Below are 21956 nucleotides of genomic sequence, written 5' to 3'. Positions count from 1 at the left end.
CACGGTTTGGACTCAAGCCCGACCGAACCAACTCTTAAAAAAAAAAAGTTACAAGCCCAGCCGGCCAGCCCAATCCCACAACCCAACCCACATTCACTAACCCTACCATATATATTCAGATATGTACTCTCTCAGAAACCCTAGCCTCACTCAAGCCTCCACTCTCTGATTCTCTCACTAAACCTCCACCACTCTCAAGCATCAGCCGCCACTCCACCACCTCTCATGCCTCAACCCTAGCCTCCACCACCTCTGTATTTCTCTCACTAAGCCTCCACCTCTCTCACTCAAGCCTCAGCCGCCACTCCATCACCTCTCAAGCCTCAACCCTAGCCTCCAAGTCCAACTATCGTGTATCACAGCAAGTCCACACCTCCATGGCTCCACCTCCTTCTCCTTCTGAGGTGGAGGAAGCGATCCCGATCGTCAACGGAGAGATTTCATCGCAGCAAAAACGATCTCATCGCGGTTGAGGGGTATCGTTGTCGGTTGCCATGGTTTCGTCAATGGTGAAGACGTTGTCGGAGGGATTGCATGCAGCACCATAGTGGTGAAGATCTTGATTGATTTTGTATTTTGTATTTCTTTCGTGTCTGAGATATATAGATCTGGAATTTTGTACTATCATTTATGTTGATTTATCAAGGAAGTCAGGATTTATGTATATTAGATGTGATTTTATGAATTTTTGCCTGGAACTCCTCATCTCCTCTCTCTTTTTTGTGATTTTTTTTCTTGGATCAACAACCGTTGTACCCGACAGATCTAACCGTTTAACCGATGAAACCGAACCCGACAAATCCGATGGTGATGGGCGGACGGCGGCGGGCTTTGGTTTGGCGTAATTTCAACCGACCAAAACCGACGTTTTGGCCCGTATCCGACCGAACCCGTCCGGTGGACACCCCTAATCCAAATTGTATCCATAGCTCAAGTGGTAGAAGCTGGGGACATATGGGTAGGGTAGGGGGAGTTCAGGAATCGATTCCTGGCGGGAACAATTTATCTTTCCGATGTACAAAAAAAAAATTTATTTATTACTTCTACTAAATGTGAGTCACACCTAAATGTGAATTCATTTAAATTTTCCAAACACACAATAAACCTTTCAAGAAAGAGTTAAAAAATAGAAGAAAATGAGAAAGAAAGGAAGAAAAAAAATCCATGTATCTTTGCATGTGAGAGTAGACAATGCAAATATATTGTGAGCTTGTGGGTCATATTGCAAGAATGCATATTTTAAAAAATAAGGCATGATTTCATGTTTGTTAAAGATATTCACCTGTTACTCTTTTCTAATCATCTCTCTCGTATTCTTCCTCGTTCATGATAAATGATGGGGTACTAAAATTGTACTTTTTATTTTTTTGAAAGTAATTTGTGTTTTTTTTTTTACAAGCGCTTGTATTTGTATTCTGCATTACTTTTTTCTTACATCAGAAAAATAAATTATGTCACAAGGGATTGACCCCTGAACCTCCTCACCCAACACACATGTCCCTTACCTCTTTACCACTTGAGCTATCATTTGAAGACTTTACTCCTCTTTACTCACCACATTTTATTAATATTAAACATTAAAATGAAACTATTTTATAAAATAAATAAGATTAAATATGTGTGCACGGTTAATATGTCAAAACATAAATGGCTTAATTGCACTTTTCGTCCCTGATCTATATCCTTTGTGCAATTTTGGTCTCATTTGTTTAAAATGAGCAATTTTGGTACACCAAAGATTAATTTGTGGCAATTGAGTCCTTCCCGTCGATTCTCCGTCAAATTACTAACGTTGTTAGCTGACCTGGACATATTAAGTGATGTGGAATTGCTATTTGCACCACAAAGGGAAAATTAAAAAAAAAAACAAACTTTTCATCTATTTCATCGTCATCTTCATCAGCTAATCCCTACTCTCACCTGTTCCTCATGGTCATATACATCATTTCGATCCCCACCATTCTCTTCGAAACCCCACTTCTTGTTCTTCTTCATAACCATTGGTTACTACACATAAATCAACAAACAAAACACATAAATAGAAAAACGAATCCCTCCCATTCCTTTTTTTTTAATTGGAGGCTTATTTTGAATCCTAGTGGCAGTAGTGTCAGTGACACATCATTAATGAATGCCACATATGTCAATTTAGACGAAGAATTAACGGAAGGACCCAATTGTCACATCCTAATTTTTAGTGTATCAAAATTGCTCGTTTTAAATAAAAAGGACCAAAATTGCACAAGGGGTATAGATCAGGGACGAAAAGTGCAATTAAACCAACATAAATTAAAATCAAATATTAATAAATGAAAATCAAATATTAACAAATTTACATGAGATCAAAACATTATCCTAACATGATTTTGTGTGTTTTGAGAGCAAGGTTTTCACACAACCATAACCGTGACTAGTGGCAATTACAACCCGATATCTCGTGCACTTTATCACCACAACACGCGTCCTTGATTCTTGTGGTCGAAAATATCCAGATTCCTTCCCTTTTTGTTCACAACACCGCGTTTGCCTACCATTATTACTACCCAAAATTCCCTTAAACTTGTCACCTAATTAACGCGTTTTCCTGAGTTTACAATCACTTTTCCTATAAAATCACGCGTCACGCAAAACCAACTGAACCAAACAGAACCGAACTCTCTTCCTTTCTTCTTCTTCTTCTCCGCCATGGACAACGAGGTACGCGAGATCTTCAAAAAGTTCGACAGGAACGGCGACGGGAAGATCTCGTGTTCGGAGCTCAAGGACCTGATGGCGGCGCTGGGATCCAAGACGACGGCGGAGGAGGTACGCCGCATGATGGCGGAGCTCGACCGGAACGGCGACGGCCACATTGATCTGAAGGAGTTCGGCGAGTTTCACCGCGGCGGCGGCGGCGGAGATTCGAAGGAGATCCGGGAGGCGTTTGAGATGTATGATCTGGACAAGAACGGGCTGATTTCGGCGAAGGAGTTGCACTCGGTGATGAAGAAATTGGGGGAGAAGTGCTCGCTTGGTGATTGCCGGAAAATGATCGGAAACGTGGATGTCGACGGTGATGGAAATGTGAATTTCGAAGAGTTCAAGAAGATGATGAGTCGCTCCTAGTCATAGATAGTAGGTAGATGGTTATTAGTTAAGGATTTAACTTGCTTATTTATTGAATTCCAGTGTAATAATCTGATCATTTCATCAAGAGTTTGATTGCTGTGCACTTCAACTATAAAAAAAAATGTTTTGCACAGTAGAATTTATCAATTTAGTATATTATTACTATATTATAATTAATATGATTTACGAAATTGTTATTGTACATCCATTCGCCCTTAAATTCATAAAATTTGAAAAAATCTTAATTTTTTTTATTTTGGCTTCGCTCACACTTTCAAAGTGTGTCCTCCTTTCGCACTTGAAAGTCCGTCAAGTTTGTAGCTGCAAAAGAACACACTTTAAAGTGCGTTTAGTTGCAGAATAGAAATGAATTGGAAATGACGACAAGCTTACTTTCGAGCGGAACGACGACGTCAACAAAGAGCGAAATGTGCGACAGCGACGGGCAATACTGTGTTGGGCGACGACTTTGAGGAACCACAATAGAGAAGAGGGAGGATGAGTATGAAGATGGATATGGGTGGTGTATGACGGTAGAATAGGAAGGAGGAAGGAGAATGTGAGAGTGGGGTGGTGGGGAATTGATAAGAGTTTTTTTATTAAGAGCATTTTAGTATTTTCACAACTTTGGGGGTGACATAATTAGATGTGGCGTGGTGGTAATAGAAGTAGTCGTCACCATGGTAAACTAATTATTGGCTTTGACACCGCTATTGGACCGTAAAAATCAGGTGTTTAGGCCATCTCACTTATATTGCGCTAAAGAGCAAACCACAAGTGAATGAGACACACACATCTTTCCCAAAAAATCTTAAGACATTAAGTGTATGTATCATCTCATTTAAACTTCTCAAAGTCGTTCATTTCTTCTAATGTGGTACTTACTCACACTTGATACCACAACATTTAAGTGGAGTCCAAATTCCACTCCTACCACCACTTTCACCTCTCTTTCGAGCGTAATTTTGCTGCTGATATTCAGTTCGACTAATCTTAAGACAGTGAGGGTATATTACAAGTATAAAAGGAATGGTAACTTCAAAGTTGGACATGAAGGCTTATGATCGTGTGAAGTGGTCTTTCTTGTAGAGTTCACTTTTCCAAGTCAGCTTTTTCTAGTACTTGGGTGAATTTAATTATGTAATGTGTCTCTACAATGGAGTTATCTATTTTGCTGAATGCACAACCTTATACTAGTTTCTCCCGTCAAAGAGGACAACTTCGGTTGGGGATCCACTGTCTCCTTTATTTATTCATCATTTGTGGGAAAAATTTCTCTGCAATATTGTTGAAGTCTATGGGTTCATCCGCTCTATATGAGGTAAGAAGTGCCCGATTTTTTTTATATGTAAGTGTTAGTTGTTAATTGTTAGTAAATTATGTAACACCCCGATTTCGGTGGCGTCACTTTAGTAACCAAAAATCAAATAAAGCGGAAAAGCAGGTATATTCTTTTTTCATTTTGTTTAAATAAAAAGACTTGTCGAAATAAAGACTCAACCCAATCGCGATTAACAGCGACTAACATACAATATAAGTACAGCCCTCGCTGTAACTAAAAACATCGTCACGAGTGTCCTCAAGTGACGGAAAGTAGCTGAAAGTGGTGCCCGTAGGCAAATAAGTGCGACCCATAGTCAGAGTCATAACCTTTATAAATACAGTCCTCCAAGAAAGTAAGTCAGCCCAGAACGGCCTCCAAAAGACCTCCTACGTCCGACAAACTCCTTGTGATCCTCATGGAAGAGAACCACACAACAAGTTAGTAGTCGGGGACCTACCCTGCCCCAAAATAAGAAATGACAATCAGAGCTATGACAACGACACCCGATATACTACACCCCTAACATCGACCCTCATCCGATCCTGCATGAAGTCCGGGTCCACGTCGAAGGCTCAGTAGTAGTCATTTCGCTTCGGGTCCTCCCCGAACGACGAACCATCACGAATCAACTGTTGAACGTCTGGCAGCAGGCCGACCGCCCAAACACAAACATGAACACAAAGCCAAGGCGCGAGGGTCAACTCACAGAATATGATAAATAATACAAGCAACATGTGAAGAATAAGGAGGTATATATATATGTTGTATCTATACATATAAGTTCTGCATTTCCTACCCTAAGGTATATACATGACATGTTATCGAATCTCTAGTAACAACACAATATTCAATATCTCAACAATTCAACAAATAACATAACGATGTTCACCAATATCAAAACATCAAAATCTCAACATATGAAGTTAGGTGATAATGTTTATCAAACAATGTATCGTCCTCCCAACGCACAAGTGTCTAACTAAACAAATGTTCCCTGTCGTTTGCCCTAGGGTAAACGACGATGAAATCTCACGCTTTCATGAAGTCTCACGCTTCAATGGAGTCTTACGCTTTCACGAAGTCTCACGCTTCAGTGAAATCTCACACATTCACGAAGTCTCACGCTTCAGTGAAGTTTCACGCATTCACAAAGTCTCACGCTTCAGTGAAGTTTCGCGCCTTCATGAAGTCTCCCGCTTCAATGAAGTTTCACACCTTCATGAAGTCTCACGCTTCAGTGAAGTTTCACGCCTCCGCAAAGTCTCCCGCTTCAGCGAAGGTTCCCGTCTCCACGAGGTCTCCCGCCTCAGTGAAGTTTCTGCTTTCTAGAAGTCTCACGCTTCAGTGAATTTGCACACTTTCACGAAGTCTCACGCTTCAGTGAAGTTCCATGCTTTCACGAAGTCTCACGCCTCAGTGAAGCTTCCCGGCTCATCCTTTGGATAGCTAAATAAACTGCTCAAAGAGCGAAGGAGTACCAATGTACTTGGAAACTTATAGTTCCCTGACTTATCCTCTAGATAGTCAAACAACAAACTGCTCATCGAGCGAAGAGTACCAACACACTCAGAAACTTATTAGTTTCCCCAAAACTTGGATTCGGCGACACTTCTCATTTTCCAAAACTAACATCCAAGCCCTAAGCTTTCATCTGACATTGTTATCATTATTTAAAGGGTTCAGAGGTTGTTTAGTGTATTATGAATTTTCCTTGTAAAATAGTTTCCATTTAGGTTTATCTCTAATCTTATAAGTTTAAAAGATCTCATCATCCCAAGTAACTCCCAGAGAAGGTCTCGATCCACTAAAATAATAAGGGTCCGAACCTCGGTTCGTCCCATCAAACTTTTTCCCAAATTCTCATCTTGAGTATGGCATAACTACCCGTTTCCCCACACTCTGACGTTCCACAAATATTCGTATAATTGCACAACAACGCGTTTGCCTACCATTATTACTACCCAAAATTCCCTTAACTTGTCACCTAATTAACGATTTTTCCTGAGTTTACAATCACTTTTCCTATAAAATCACGCGTCACGCAAAACCAACTCAACCAAACAGAACCGAACTCTCTCTTCTTCTCCACCATGGACAACGAGGTACGCGAGATCTTCAAAAAGTTCGACAAGAACGGCGATGGGAAGATCTCATGTTCGGAGCTCAAGGACCTGATGGCGGCGATGGGATCCAAGACGACGGCGGAGGAGGTCCGCCGCATGATGGCCGAGCTTGACCGGAACGGCGACGGCCACATTGATCTCAAGGAGTTCGGCGAGTTTCACCGCGGCGGCGGCGGCGGAGATTCGAAGGAGATCCGGGAGGCGTTTGAGATGTATGAGCTGGACAAGAACGGGCTGATTTCAGCGAAGGAACTGCACTCGGTGATGAGGAAATTGGGGGAGAAGTGCTCGCTTGGTGATTGCCGGAAAATGATCGGAAACGTGGATGCCGACGGTGATGGTAATGTGAATTTCGAAGAGTTCAAGAAGATGATGAGTCGCTCCTAGTCATAGATAATAGGAAGGAGGAAGGAGAATGTGAGAGTGGGGTGGTGGGGAATTGATCAAAGTTTTTTTATTAAGTATTTTAGTATTTTCACAACTTTAAGGGTGACATAATTAGATGTGGTGTGGTGGTAATAGAAGAAGTTGTCACCATGGTAGACTAACTATTGGCTTTGATACTGCTATTGGACCGTAATGCATCAGATGTTTAGCTCATCTCACTTATATTGCGCTAAAGAGCAAACCACAAGTGAATTGGACACACACATTTTTCCCAAAAAATCTTAAGACATTAAGTGTATGTATCATCTCACTTAAACTTCTCAAAGTTGTTCATTTCTTCCAATGTGGTGCTTACTCACACTTGATACCACAACATTTATCGCCGGTGGAGTCCAAATTCCACTCCTACCACCACCTTCACCTCTCTTTCGAGCGTAATTTTGTTGCTGATCAGTTCGACTAATCTTAAGACATGATATATTACAAGTAAAAAAGGAATGGTAACTTTAAAGTTGGACATGTTAAAGGCTTATTTGGACTCTAGGGTACCGGCACGTAGTGTGCTTCTCAGATTCCATGCTTGCCATTAATCTGGTGCGTGACCCTCCGTCTCAGTACCACGTGTTTGCTGTTCTGATTGCCCACATTTGTCAGCTGTTGAATCGTCCGTGGCGAGTGCGTTTGGAGCATATTCTGCGTGAGGGAAACTTTTGTGCAGATTTTGTTGCTAAAGCAGAAGCAAACCAGGAAGTTAGCTTCCTCCTCCTCCCAGACCCCCTCCCTGGAATGGGGGATTTACTCATCGCAGACTCCATGGGGTCTGTGGTGCTTAGGCAGTAGTTTTTCTTTGTGTTTTTTCTGTTTCCTTTGGTTGTAAGCATCAAAAAAAAATGTTAAAGGCTTATGATCATGTGAGGTGGTCTTTCTTGTAGAGTTCTAGTACTTGGGTGAATTTAATTATGCAATGTGTCTCTACAATGAAGTTCTCTATTTTGCTGAATGGACGACCTTATACTAGTTTCTCCCGTCAAAGAGGACAACTTCGGTTGGGGATCCATTGTCTCCTTATTTATTCATCATTTATGGGAAAATTTTCTCTGCAATATTGTTGAAGTCTATGGGTTCATCCGCTTTATATGAGGTAAGAAGTGCCCGGTTTTTTTTTATAGGCGAATGTTAGTTGTTAACTGTTAATAAATTAGTTCTTTCGGTTAGGGTTTGAATTCTGGCCCTTCACCCTACAAATCCTTTCATTTCCCTTAACTCACCAAGTGAGCTACCCGTCTCCTAGTAAGAAGTGTCTGTATTGTTCTACTATTGCTCACCTTTGTGAGCAAGCTTTAGGGAAAAAATATTGACATGTGTCAATTCTCTTGTAGCTAAAATGTGCCAAGCACTCGAATTGATGAGTTTAGACAACTTTTGGAGATTAAGATAATGGAGAGTTATGACAAATATTTGGATCTTCCTACCATTATTGGAGGTAAATCAAATACCCAAATAATTAATTTAGTCAAGAAACCTCTATTTATAGGAGGAAAAGAGACGTTGATTAAGTATGTGGGCTCAAACATACCCTTTTACATTATGTCCTCATTGCCGTTGTCTTTAGATATTCATGTCATCTCCCTTTCGCACTTTTAATGTGCGGAATGTATAACTTGTGTGACGCACATATAAGTTCGGCGTGTAATTGATTCCTGCACACATAAGTGCGGTAAAGTTGAATGGCGAGAAAACAAGTAGCGGTGAGTGGGTGACATTAAAATCAATTCCCTAATATCTGCACTATTGCAAATTTTTTTCAAGCGTGGGGATATAAATAAGAGGAAAATCCACTGGTTGAGGTGGGATAAACTAGTTTGTTGGCTATGAATTGGTGGAGGCTTCTCAAGAGTCTAGATTTACTTGGGAGGAGGTGCTCAATTTTGGATGCTAGTGCCGGGTACAGAGTGATCAAGTATCCATAAAACAGGTTGGTTTATGAAACTGGGATGTTTATGGAAGGTTGGGGATGGAACTAAGGTTAGCAGATGATGATTGGCTTCCTGATGGGGGTAAGTTGTAGACATACAGCAAGGAGATAGAATACATACACAACTGTGTGTGGCGGCTGATCTGATTTCTCCAATTTTACACGATTGGAACATGGAACTTGTTTTTAGCCTGTTCCATCCTGCTTTGGCTAGTAAAATTGTGAACATTCCCTTGCATATGAGAACTATTGATGATCAAAATAATTTAGAGATTCTACTCTTATGTTAAATATAACTATATAATAACAAAAGTCTGGGTACAAGTTTTTATCTGAGCACCACACGCAGCGACAACCATCTACCTCTGCTCTTTCCTTTTCCTTTCAGAGTTAAGGGTTTTTAATTAATCAGTTAATTTCCTTTTTTTAAAAAAATAAATAAATTAATAACACATGGCTCATTAATCCCATGTGGCATTGCCACATGGGCCACCGGAGCTCCGGCGTTGACCCAGAGCTCCGGAGGATGAAAACCAAACCTTTTGGCAAAGGTTAGGGACTAAAACCCACCTTTGCTCCGGCGAGGGACGAAAACCAAACATTTTGTAAAGGATAGGGACCAAAAACTTATTTAAGCCTTTTTTTTATTAGAAGGTGTCGCAACAAGGCTGCAAATTCTTGCTAAACTAGCTTTCTCCTCTCCTAATTGCACTTAGATTAAGGAGGGTCTTTGACCAAAAAAAAAATATTAAGGAGGGTCCTATAGGACTTGATTTGTTTATTTTATCTGATGTACTAAACTCTTTTGGTCGAGTGATTCTACTATATTATTACGCCATAAAAAATAAAGAGTTTTTCTCCAGTGTTCAACGAATTGGCACCATTATTTGCTAAAATAAGGGCAACTTCCATTGGAGAAGCTCTTAAAATGCTGGAGATTTGCTTGTATGTATGTTGACAATGCAAATGAACATTAGAACATACTTTAAGACAAAGTGAACAAAGGAGTATGATGAAAGTTTATTCATGTTGCACTTAATTAGTATCCAAACACACTTAATTCTTATTAAGTTGAAACATTATAAAATAAATTTAGTCCATAATACATTAAGACAGTGTTGAGACCAAATTAAAATGAGATAATACATTAGAACTGCTAACAGAAGAATATAATCAGTGAAAAATATCAAGGAACTATTCCAAATAATTACTTGTCTCGTGTTCATCACTGTTGTAATGATTATTTGTCTTTTACATTCAATTAGGATCTCAATCTGTGTCCATTTGTTCTCCACCTTCATTTTGGTCTTCACTCATCTTGGTATCATTTTCATGTTCTAGTGTTGCCGTTTCTTCATTGCCCTCAGGGTTTTCCACCACATTCTTTTTGGCAGGTGGGGCTGGCAATGTTTTCTTCACCAGCTCTACTATTTCAGTGACTTCTTCATCTGGAAAACGGGACTCACACTCCTCTATGATCTGTGTAATAAAGGTTAAAATAAAATAAAATGATTACAGCTCCGCAAGGCTAGAGACATAATATTAAATTAAACACAATCTTCAAAAGCATAATACTAGTCATACAGACCTCATTCTTACATAGAATACAAATAAGAACATAGACAACAGCCTATTGCCCTAACAATGGCAATCTCTCAGAGAAAATCGCCAATACTAATTAGGCAAAATTACTGCAGAATTTGCAGATAAATTATGGACAATATTCAGTCATTATCCCCAATGGCCTAACCCTTTAGTGCTGGCTATATTTCTTGATACCTTTGAAGTTTGATACCACATTTTGTACAGTTGATCAAAGAAATGTGAGCAAATTCCTTCGGGCTTAAAAAAAAAGAGACCAACCTAGAAACTAGTAAAAAATGATCCTTCTCTCTCTCTCTCTCTCTCTCTCTCTCTAACCACTCCTTAAATTAACTAACTATGCTCCGAACTATGGGGATTAAGGTATAACCAGATACTTTTTCTTTTCCACCTTAAAAGTAACTAGAAATGCAGGTATCATGTTTCTAAACTTGTCGATCCAACCTAAAACAGTTTCTTTTACATTACTAAATTATATTTTAACAAAATCAGAGCTACGTAATTTTTTGTTGTTAAAAAACAGGAGTTGTCCTCTGTTTGAGTTATGGTAGTAGTGTATCACATGATGAGCCGTGAGAAAAAGGCTTTCATCGTTTTGTGGTATTTCTAAGACAGGAATTAAACTATAATACCTATTCATTATGAGAAAATTTATGTTGCTTATATGCCACTGCTAAATAGTTTACGACACAGATACAAACCCAATACTTTAAAACTGAGGACAAATAACAGATAAAACATATTGCAGAAAATGTAGGTCCAGGCCCAGCTAAAAAAAGCATAGCTAAGATAATTTCCAGAAGAATACTCAAGTATAAAATAAATGTGGAAGCATAATTTTGATACTTACAGGGAACATTTCAACAGCAGCAGCTGGCCTGATGTTTATTATATTAAGAACCTCAGCTTTTGCCAGGTCATGCTTTTTAACGCTTGCCATGAACTCATTGATGCTCTCCCTTGTTTGATTAGATGCAGCAGTATTAACCAAATAATCATAAACCTGTTAGAGATGCATCATTGTCATCTACAAATAAAACTTAAAAAGTATTATCCAAATATTAGAAATTACCAACAAAATGGGTTATTTATCATCTCAGCAGAATAACAAACCTAACCTTGTATTCGGACTGTGCTACTTTGGCAATAACCCGTGTTGGATCTTTTGAGGCACCTTTTCCTCGTAAGAAATCAAGGACCTCAAAATTTGTGAGCGCACCAGCATTTGCCTCTAAGCTATGAAAAAATTAGTAATGTCAATCATATCCTATTGGAGAGGAATATCTATGTACTAATTTCGAAACAAAACAAAAAAGGCAGAGGCATACATTTTCATCTTTGAGAAACCAAAGACAGCAAAGACAGTAACTATGCTAACAAAGCTTCCGCTTCACTTCTGCAACAAATCAAATACATAAAAAACAGTAACATAATTACAGAACTGAATTTTCGTAAAATACAACAAACCAAACTGCTGATACAATTTAAACTGATTGATAAAAAATTGAAATAAGAGACAATAAAATTGTGCCCCCCTATTAAGCAAATAGCAACCTTTGAAAACTAAAATAATGCATATAATTCCAGTATCTAAACAGAAAATAAAATCTCCACCGTGAAGAAGCAATAGACTTCCTGGACTACTCATCAAAGTGAAACACAACCCATTCAGATTTAAAAGAAAAGAAACCTGAGATAGAGGGTGGGGGGAGCAAGTATTACCTTCCACATGGCGGTAGCAGCCTCTAGCGGACGAAATAATTAGGCATGGCAATGGAAACTGCCCCACCCCACCCTGTGTTCTCCACTTTCTTTTTCAATTTTTGGACAACTTATTTAAGAGTGTCTTTGAACAAGAAGTGTGTTGGAGTGTGTCTTTAAAAGAGTGCGTTGTTGCTACTTGCTAGCACTCCTCATATATATAAAATCTATAACAATATATAAAAATAAACACTAAGAACCATAAGAAATTGAAAAACTAAAAAATCAAATCATATTACAAGCTATGCAAACAAAATCCCAGTACACATATGAGGCATTGCAGTTTGCACCATTTCAAGTCAACTACAATGAAAAGGCACAATAGATTTGATTAACTACTCACCTCTCCTTGGTTAAGTAGCAACTTTAACAAATAGAGATAAAGATAATTTTCCACTTATGGAAGAAAAAATTTCAAAAATTGAATGTGTGTCAAGCAAGTATATAGCAGAAAATTAACAATCTAAAACAATAAATGATGAGTCTCAACCACAAGATTTATATCAAGTCCCAAATTCAGTTAAAAAATATGATATTTTTGCTCAACAATGATAAGGGTCAAATTCAGTAGCATCTTACTCATGCGAAGAAAAGGTTTTGGGACAAGGTGGGATTGCAGGAGGTAGCGACGCAAGGGGTGCGATTGCGAGTTGTCACCGGAGATTCGCCGGAAAGATGATGAGTTCTCGCCGGTTGGGAGTTCAGACTTCAGAAGCACGACCGCGTCCGCAAAGATAGGTGCTATTGTTGTCTTCTTTTAAACTAGTGATTGTGCAATGGGTTGGATTGGATGGATTTTGGTCAAAATAAAATCCGAACCGATCAAAATTGGTTGGGTTGGATTTCACGAATTTCTTCTTCAGACCCGATCCGAACCAACCCGACGAAGTTTGGATTGGGTTGGATGAATTTATTGGGTCACTATATTAAAATAATAATATATCTGAAATATTAAAAAATCTTGCAAAAATTATTATAAATTCAGAAAAAGTTATAAAAAGTATTAAATATGTTATAATACTAAATAGCATGAAAAAGACACAAAAAGTTATAGAAATAATACCACATAAATGACATATAGCCAAATATCATGAAAACATAAAACTTCATTACCAAATGACATGAAACAATCTAATATAAATAGTATCTAAAAAGTGAAAAACAACACTAAATGTCATGTCATGACACTTAGAACTTAGATGTCTCCAACATGCTAAATAACTATATATAAACATGTAACAAATAACTACGAACAAATACTCTAAGTTCAAATATGACAAATAATTACAAATACTTAAGTCTCAAAGTTTCAAAAAGTCATCACTCCGACACTAGCACTTCAAGTATGAGTAAAATTATAAAAATTATTATTATATGTATGGATTCTGGGGTGGGTTGGATGGATTTGAACTGAATCCGAAATCCGATCCGAACTTGGTTGGGTTGTAGTAAAATCCATCCGGCTAACCCGATTGCCCGATCCAACCCGCATTTTTTCTATTGGATCGGATTGGGTTGGACGGGTTCATTGGATTTACCCGACCCATGTTCACCCCTAAGTGATTATACCCGTGCGATGCACGGGTTCTAAATCATTGATTTCGTTGAAAAATTGCGATTAATTGAATCCAACAATGATTCATTATTTTATATTATTTCTCGGATCCAAACGTACCTCATATTTATATTATTTATTTTTAAAATTTAAAATTAAATCAATGCTCCAACTAAAAATTATTTACTTAATATTTATGACAATATAATTTAAAATTAGATTTAATTAATATTTAAATCCGGGCAAAGAGGTCTGAAGGAGACGCAAAATCAGATCTAGCTGGTCAAAACTGAGTACACGAACTGAAAATAAATTGCACGACTTCAGCATGGAACACTTGAGCACACCACGATTTAGGTTCGATGGAATTCAACTTTAAAGGTAGTGTTATCTGGCATTATAAAAAATGCAATTCATCCCCAACGTGAAATCTCTGCGCCCGCCCTCCAGAATTGATACCAGTCGTCACCAAAAACACCCTACCGAGGCCTTTCTGGTCCATTTGATTGTCCATTCCTCTATAGCCCCATCAGGCAATATCATGTTTACTGATTCATGACCGTACTGGAGATGCTGAGTAACAACAACACCAGCATGAATATGCTACAAAAAATAAAAAATACTCACTAAGGGCATAATTAGATTTGTTATAAACATAGAAAAGAATGCGAACAAACTATTACCAATGTTTGGTCTCTAGTGGTGAGTGCAGAAGTAAGAACAATATACCATATGAACTCTCCTTCCGGCTCAACCTGGCCTTCATTGTCCATGATACAAATCAAACACATGTTGCTGCTACAACTTGATTGAAACCGATAATTTTAAACTTCAAAAACATGAACATAGCAACTTCAGGGGCACCATATATATAGAAGTGAGAAGATGTGCCAATTGGATGGTAATTTGGAAAGAATAACACGCCCTTGGATGGTAATCTGGGAAGTCTCCACAATGGCATCTGCCTAAGGTTCTATACACGCCCTTGGATGGCATCCGCCTAAGGTTCTAGCTAGTTTCTTATAATTTTTGTCGACAATCCCTTATAATTTTTGTTAAACTAAGATCAAGAGTATTCATAGGGTAACATTAGGACCATTGTACAGCTTCTTATACAATTATAAAGCTTCACAAAATTTGTATGGTTCTCACTTAAGTTGTGGAAACCATCACTTAATTCTAACAACAGTGGAGAGTGCAGAGAATTATAATTGATTAATCGGCTTAAATACTCCAAAGATCCTGTAATTGTAAAGGGAATCAAACCTGGTCCTTATAAAATTTTTGCATCAAATTTAGTCCCTAAAATATTTTTTTAATTCAATTGGCTCCAAAGTGTGTCTATTGCTTATGTGTCAATTTTTTTCCCACTAAACAATTCCACGTGGCTTTTTTCATTTTTTTAAAGCCAATTAAATTGAAAATAAAAAATAATCCCTAATATTATCATCTCAGCCCCAATTAAGCCCTAATTAATTGAGAATTTTGTCTAAGTGCTAATGCATAACACAAAATGAAAGCAATACAATCAGATTTAGAATTCTAGATTGAACCCCACACAAACTTGACTTGCCCAACTATCTGATCAGAATTTTCTAGATGGAGGCAAGCCTACGATCAGCAGGAAAAACCCCAAAAGATTGGGTCGAGCAAAATGCCAAAATCCTCATGTCGTAATGAATCTGTTTGCAATTACATCCCATAAAATAGATTTGCCTTTCGCACCCATCAAAGCACCACAGTGCTGCAAATTCAGTTCATAAAATTAGAATTTTTTTTTTACAAAAATCAACTTCATTCAAAACTCAGATTAATTTCTTCCACCACATCTGATTCTTCTCCTTCGAAGAAATTCCATGAGTGAAAAGGACAGAGACACAGACAAACCCATATGAGGGAGAGATTGAGGCAAGGATGGTGGCTGGAACGGCCTGAGGCAATGGTGGTGGAATACGACCCCAACGATGACCCTGGTGGTTTGACAGTGAGATCTACGACACAGGCATGGCAGTGGCTTGGATCTGCTGGGCTCGGTTTCGCTCTCGTTTAGATCTAGCCATGAAAACCCAATCTGAAAACCCACTCTCTTCTCCAACTCGGGCAGTAGTGCAAGCAAAGGGTCCCTCTGATATAAAAGTGGAAGATGAAGATGTTGATATGAAGGATTTAAAATTATTTAAAATATTTAATTATTTAAAAAAAATGAAAAAAGTCACGTGGAATTGCTTAGTGGGAAAAAAATTGACACATAAGCAATAGACACACTTTGGAGCCAATTGAATTAAAAAAAATATTTTAGGGACTACATTTGATGCAAAAATTTTATAAGGACCAGGTTTGATTCCCTTTACAATTACAGGGACCTTTAGAGTATTTAAGCCTTGATTAATCACATCAAACCAACACCATCATAGACAATCAATCTTAGGAAAAACTTCTACAAAATAGAAAAAGAGGAAGAACGATAAAGAAATATGAAATTAGTGTAAGGAGAACAGTAAAAATATAGTATTAACATAGTTATGTAGTATTCATGTGAAGTTTCTACAAACTTCATAAATTAACATGGGCAATCATAAAAAAGTTTTCATAACAGTAAAATAGAAATCTTCAGAAATTAAACTCGATTTAATTCTCAATCTTGCTATGCTCCACATACCTGCTCACATTCCAAACTGTTTGATACGTACATAATATAAAGTGCAATTGATTCTCAAATCTTGACCAAAAACTCAAGAGTACAAAGTATCATATCATCAATGTAATTTGAAAAATTAATAATAAAACCTAAACTATGCAAATTAGCATTGTATCCTCGCAAACACCATAGCTCATGCACCATTTTCAGTTCTCTGCTGTCTAGACATGCAAGCCTATGTGCAGCCACACTGTTGCTTCTCCGCTTGATCCATCACGTTCCAGGAAGATTTACAGATCCATACTAAACAAAAGCAAATTGCCACACACTTTGAACTCAGTACTAATATCAAGTCAGTGAGCATTACAACAGAAGGCGTATTAAATTTTTCTTAGAAGCAAACCGATAAAATCATTCACTTGGTGTCAGATAATTTTCAGCAGACAGAACTCCAAGGCTGCCCAAAAAGACAATGAGCTGCAGCAAGAGTGAAACCATCACCATTGTTGATTGTAGAAGTTACAGAAGGAAGAAAATATGCTGATCATAAAAGTATGCTGCATAGATGAAAATATAGCATCAAAATATCACCTTCAATCATCACAAAAACAATATATTCAAAACTAATAACTAACTGAACTCATTTGATTAATATGCTCAGCATAAATCTTGTTCAACAAAGTCACTGTTCTCATAACATTATTAACAGGATATCAAACAATTTGAAAATAAAAAATTATATGCATCTTAAATTTTATTAAAAAGTAACACACAGAAGACAACCAATAACTATACTTTTATCATTTCCAGAATGCACAACTTCACATTGAAAACAAATGGTGTTTTTACATCACAATTTTAAACTGTAGTTTCCAAGTTTAGTGAACTTTAACATGTACAAAATCAATGACTGATTCTATCTTATTTTATCTAATTTCATGAATCTATACTAAGCATATCACATATTCACATGCATGCTTTGTCTGGAAAAGGAGCAGGTGGGTAGAAGGGTTTGTAATTACTCATGTTGCCCTTTGAACTAATTTCGAGTAACTTCCATAATCACTCTTTGTTGATTTTTCTACTTGGCAAATCTATTTCTTAGTAGATCTCCATCATCAAGCTTTGTCCACTGCATTGCTTACATTCCCACCTGTTCCAATCAGATTCTCAATAATCTTAGGCAAATATAACCAAGCAACATGTTCAACATTGCCACGTTCCCAATTTCCTTCTATGCACCACCTTCCCTTGAAAAGTCTGTAGTTTCTCCAATCATCCTCATATTAAAGGGAAAGAAACTTACACTAAAGACTGAATTGGGCCACTTTTAGTTTCTCTACAGACCTGAAGAACATAAAGGTAGATTCAACAACATTTGCTTTTTTTGACTAATGGGGTAGCTAGAGTGGTAACATTTAACTAATTAAAAACACTATCCTAAATTCAAGGGCTGCAAACCTGAGGGGCTTTATATAAAAGGACCAAGAAAGGAAAACTCAGTAATTATGCTAGGTTCTAGTCCCAAATGGAATTAATGAAAAGAAAAGCACAACATATTAAAGAAGGATGCAAAAAACAACACATAAGCCAGGTGTACCATAGATTTTCTTCTCCTTTTTCTTAATTTCAGCTTTTGTGATGCTTCTTACTTTAAGAGTTCCTTTATGAGTGTGTGGTACATATGGATTGTCCCAACATGTTAATTTAACAGTGCCAGTAACAACCTCCATTCAGTCCATTGAATCCATTACCAAATGGAAAAGAAAAAAAAAAACTTGTTTATTAATTGGGATTTGGAAGGAAAAAGAATGGACCATGAGCTAGTGTAGTCACATTGCACCCTTTCCTTCTCAAATCTTATGTCGTGAATCACAAGTGTAAGCGACAAAGAAATTTATTATCATTCTTATTATATTGCAAATAGGTTAAATTAAATACATCCCATTTCAAAAGGCAATCAAGAACTTGAAAACTAAAGATCATAAAGTCAATACCACACGTGATTTAAAAAACACTGAAGCTTTGCTCAAAATAGAAAATACCATTCTTGTGTTTATCAAAACCCACCTGAAATATAGACCATTTGTCTCATGCGACAGTCTTTTTATGAACTCCTTTAAAAGCTTTGTGATAGTAGAGAGCAACAAAAAATCTTTCCTCCCCACCTAAACACTTGGGTATTCCACAGAGTACCATTTGGGCTTTTCACAAGATAACCATTCTTGAAATATTTCCAAATCAATTTTTATCTGCAGCAAGTGTTAAAAAATTTGAATCTAATTAGTATCAGATGTCCACATCATAATATGTCTATGTCAACAATATCTGATAAAAGATGCAGCATGTTCTTACCATTAAAACTGAAATTAAAAGCCAAGGAGAGAAAAAGGTTAACAAATAAATTGTGCATATATTGCAGGCCTAAGATAAGAAACGCTACTCTAAAAGAAACAATAGCAATCCAAGATGTATTTAGGAGAATCTCATGGAGAACCTCAAGTAATTTCCCTCCATTTGCTCATCCCCATGTGGATCAGGATTCACATGTTTTACATGTCGTTTCCTAGACTTGGATACCTCACTGGCACTTACCTCTTCATTCTTTTCCTCTGCCCCCTGAAAACAAAATAAAACAATTGGATGAATGAATGCCCTTCCTGCACCAAGTTCAAATGAAGCTATAGAAATGAGTACAATACTTTCTTAGCTCATTTTGAGTGAAGAGTGATGAATGAAAACACGATTTGATCCCTGAAAGGAAAAAAAAAACACAGTTGACAAATTGAATTTCAGTGAAGCAAACTATCGAACATGTTGTGTGCACAATCTTAATTAGAATGAAAACATTGTGAGTACTAATTGTAACATGTGAAAGAGACAGAGAATCAACCACAGAACATTGAAGAAAAAATGGCTGAAAAGAACCTCCTAAAAGCAATCGTGTATCACCAAAGATTCAGACAATATGTAAAGAAACATATCCACCAATTTCATTTATCAGCAAAATAATTGAGGAGAGGGAGATATGAAATCCGTGGAGGAGCTACCGATCACTTACTCACACAAAAGAGCAATAAAAGTGTAACTGCGTACTAACTTCAACCACTTTGCTAGCATGCACAGCTCAAAATCACTACTCATATTTGTTCATAGTAATAGTATACTGATTTTAACCTTATTTTAATTTCACACTTTATTAACAAATCAAAATAATTTAATGAAAAAAACAGAGTTGAGGAGTGTAAAATGAAACCTGGTAGGCATGGCGGAGGAGTTCGCTAGAATATGGCAGAAAACAATGGACGCGGCGGCAGTTTCTCCGGCGAGATTCGACCCGGGACTACTTGGATCGATCCTGTAAGCGCGGCGATCTGTGGTCATGTCCTCTGGCCTTTGCCAACAGTAATGGTCAGTGTTCCCGTCTCCTACCTAAAGTCAAAAACCACACATCAACAACATTCTTTATTCATAAAATTATCCAACAACAACATCAAAATAAAAAATTCAACTTCAACATTGAAAAACGAAAAGCCACAAATCTATAAATAAATAATAAATAATATTTCTATTAAAAAAATAGTAGTAGAAAGAAAAGGTTCAAAACAGAGTAAAAACAGGAGATAAGGTTAGGTACCTCTCCGTAGAGAACATTGGGTTCAGGGTGAGCTTTGATGAAGTAATCAGTACCCCATTTCACAGCTTCCATGGCGTGATCAAGCTCACCGCTAGAAGCCATTTGTTTGTCGTATTCAATGATGCTCCAAGACAACATTGCTAAAAAAACACAGTTGACAAATTGAATTTCAATGAAGCAAACTATCGAACATGTTGTGTGCACAATCTTAATTAGAATGAAAACACTGTGAGAACTAATTGTAACCTGTGAAAGAGACAGAGAATCAGCCACAGAACATTGAAGGAAAACGGCTGAAAAGAACCAATCCGGCGAGCTTTCCTTCTCATTCAACCGCTCCATCAAAGCACCCCTTCCTCAAAGCAATCGTGTATCATCAAAGATTCAGACAATATGTAAAGAAACAGATCTACCAATTTCATTTATCAGCTGGATGGGGAGAGAAGCAGCTACAGATTTGGATTTGGTAGGATCTCAGGAAAATCTACAGGGGAAGATTGGTCGTACCTACCCTACTTTGCAGCTGTATCGGGTCTTTTGAGAGAGAAAGAAGATGAGAAAGGGGGGGCAAATGGAGAAGAGGTGAAGATAACAGGAGATTTGCAATCTACAGGGAAGATACTCTGTACCTGGAGGTTACCATTTTCGGACCCTATGTAGGTACCGGAAAAACCGACCCAAAACCCGACCTGTGATCCGGCTCTTGCGGGTTTTCTCTTATGAACATTGGCCAATTCCCTCTAGCTTTAGTAAGTTATAGATAGCACCCAAAAATTTTGGGCTCTTTAAGCTCTTTAATTATTAACTAGTTTGACATATTGTTTTGAAAATAACTAGTTTGATATTTGTTGACATCAAACTAGTTTGATATTGATGATGCAGTGAAAATTAGATTACATATTTGGTTCAAGTTCTTCCAAAGTTGCTTTAAAAATAAGTTCTTTCAAAGTTTTTTTTCCCGTAAAAAACAAGTATGACTTTGGTTCCTGTCGTCATCATCCGTTACAAAAAAGTTAAGTGTTGTAATGGTCATTGCTACATTTTCTTCTCTCTCATATATGGCACTTCACATATGGTGATGACGATGATGATCGTGAGAGAGAGATAGATAGAGTTTTTCCCTTCAATTCTCCTCACACGCCAATACAGCAATACGAGATATCAAGAGAGAGGGGAAGAGATTGAGAGAGAGGCCGAGATTGGTGGTGGTTTATAACACCCCGATTTCGGTGGCGTCACTTTAGCAACCAAAAAGAAAATAAAGCTAAAAAACGCGAATATTTTTTTTTTGATTTGTTTAAATAAAATTAAATAAAATAACTTGTCGAAATAAAGACTCAATCCAATCGCGATTAACAACGACTAATATACGATATAAGTACAGTCCTCGTTGTAACTAAAAACATCGTCACGAGTGTCCTCAAGTGACGGAAAGTAACACCAAGTAACTGAAAGTAATGCCCGCAGGCAAATAAGTGCGACCCATAGTTAGAGTCATAAGTTTTATAAATACAGTCCTCCAAGAAAGTAAGTCTGCCCAAAACGGCCTCCAAAAGACTTCCTACGTCCGACAACTCCCTGTGATCCTCATGGAAGGGAATCACACAAAAAGCTAATAGTCGGGGACCTACCCTAACCCAAAATAAGAAATGACCATCAGAGCTATGACACTAACACCCAACCTTAGCAGGCTCTAAACACCCATACCCTATACTTCCATCATCGACCATGCATTCAGTCCGAGTCCACGTCGAAGGCTCAGTAGTAGTCATTTCGCTCCGGGTCCTCCCCGAATGACGAAGCATCACGAAACAGTTGTTGAGCGTCTGGCAGCAGGCCGACCGCT

The 21956-nt window shown here is 37.7% G+C and overlaps 3 protein-coding genes and 1 pseudogene across 4 annotated transcripts; 2 read left to right on the top strand and 2 right to left on the bottom strand.

The window, feature by feature from the left end:
* The first annotated feature begins 2441 nt into the window (after nucleotides 1-2441).
* Nucleotides 2442-3310, top strand: LOC130726414 (calcium-binding protein CML24-like). The gene has a single exon (XM_057577671.1). It carries the CDS (start codon nucleotides 2686-2688, stop codon nucleotides 3103-3105), a length of 420 nt encoding a protein of 139 aa, XP_057433654.1. The 5' UTR covers nucleotides 2442-2685; the 3' UTR covers nucleotides 3106-3310.
* A 3204-nt stretch (nucleotides 3311-6514) lies between these two features.
* LOC130724522 (probable calcium-binding protein CML18) lies at nucleotides 6515-6953 on the top strand. Its single transcript, XM_057575763.1, has one exon. The coding sequence runs from the start codon at nucleotides 6523-6525 to the stop codon at nucleotides 6940-6942; it is 420 nt and encodes a 139-aa protein (XP_057431746.1). The 5' UTR covers nucleotides 6515-6522; the 3' UTR covers nucleotides 6943-6953.
* A 3093-nt stretch (nucleotides 6954-10046) lies between these two features.
* On the bottom strand, nucleotides 10047-13036 carry LOC130726427 (uncharacterized). 2 transcript variants are annotated; one of them, XM_057577689.1, is made up of 6 exons: nucleotides 12860-13036; nucleotides 12242-12447; nucleotides 11848-11915; nucleotides 11638-11755; nucleotides 11370-11522; nucleotides 10047-10396 (listed from the first exon to the last, which is right to left on the bottom strand). In XM_057577689.1, exons 3-6 carry the CDS (start codon nucleotides 11853-11855, stop codon nucleotides 10187-10189), a joined length of 489 nt encoding a protein of 162 aa, XP_057433672.1. In that variant the 5' UTR covers nucleotides 11856-11915; nucleotides 12242-12447; nucleotides 12860-13036; the 3' UTR covers nucleotides 10047-10186. The 2 variants fall into 2 exon arrangements, with proteins under 2 accessions (XP_057433672.1, XP_057433671.1); XM_057577688.1 differs by lacking the exon at nucleotides 12242-12447.
* Nucleotides 13037-16836: 3800 nt separating this feature from the next.
* On the bottom strand, nucleotides 16837-20879 carry LOC130723202 (endoglucanase 6-like; annotated as a pseudogene).
* Between the last annotated feature and the right edge of the window lie 1077 nt (nucleotides 20880-21956).

The sequence above is a fragment of the Lotus japonicus genome, chromosome 6, assembly GCF_012489685.1.
Source record: "Lotus japonicus ecotype B-129 chromosome 6, LjGifu_v1.2".
NCBI lineage: Eukaryota > Viridiplantae > Streptophyta > Magnoliopsida > Fabales > Fabaceae > Lotus > Lotus japonicus.
Note: the sequence above shows the minus strand (reverse complement) of the source record. Positions and strands in the feature narration are given on the sequence as shown.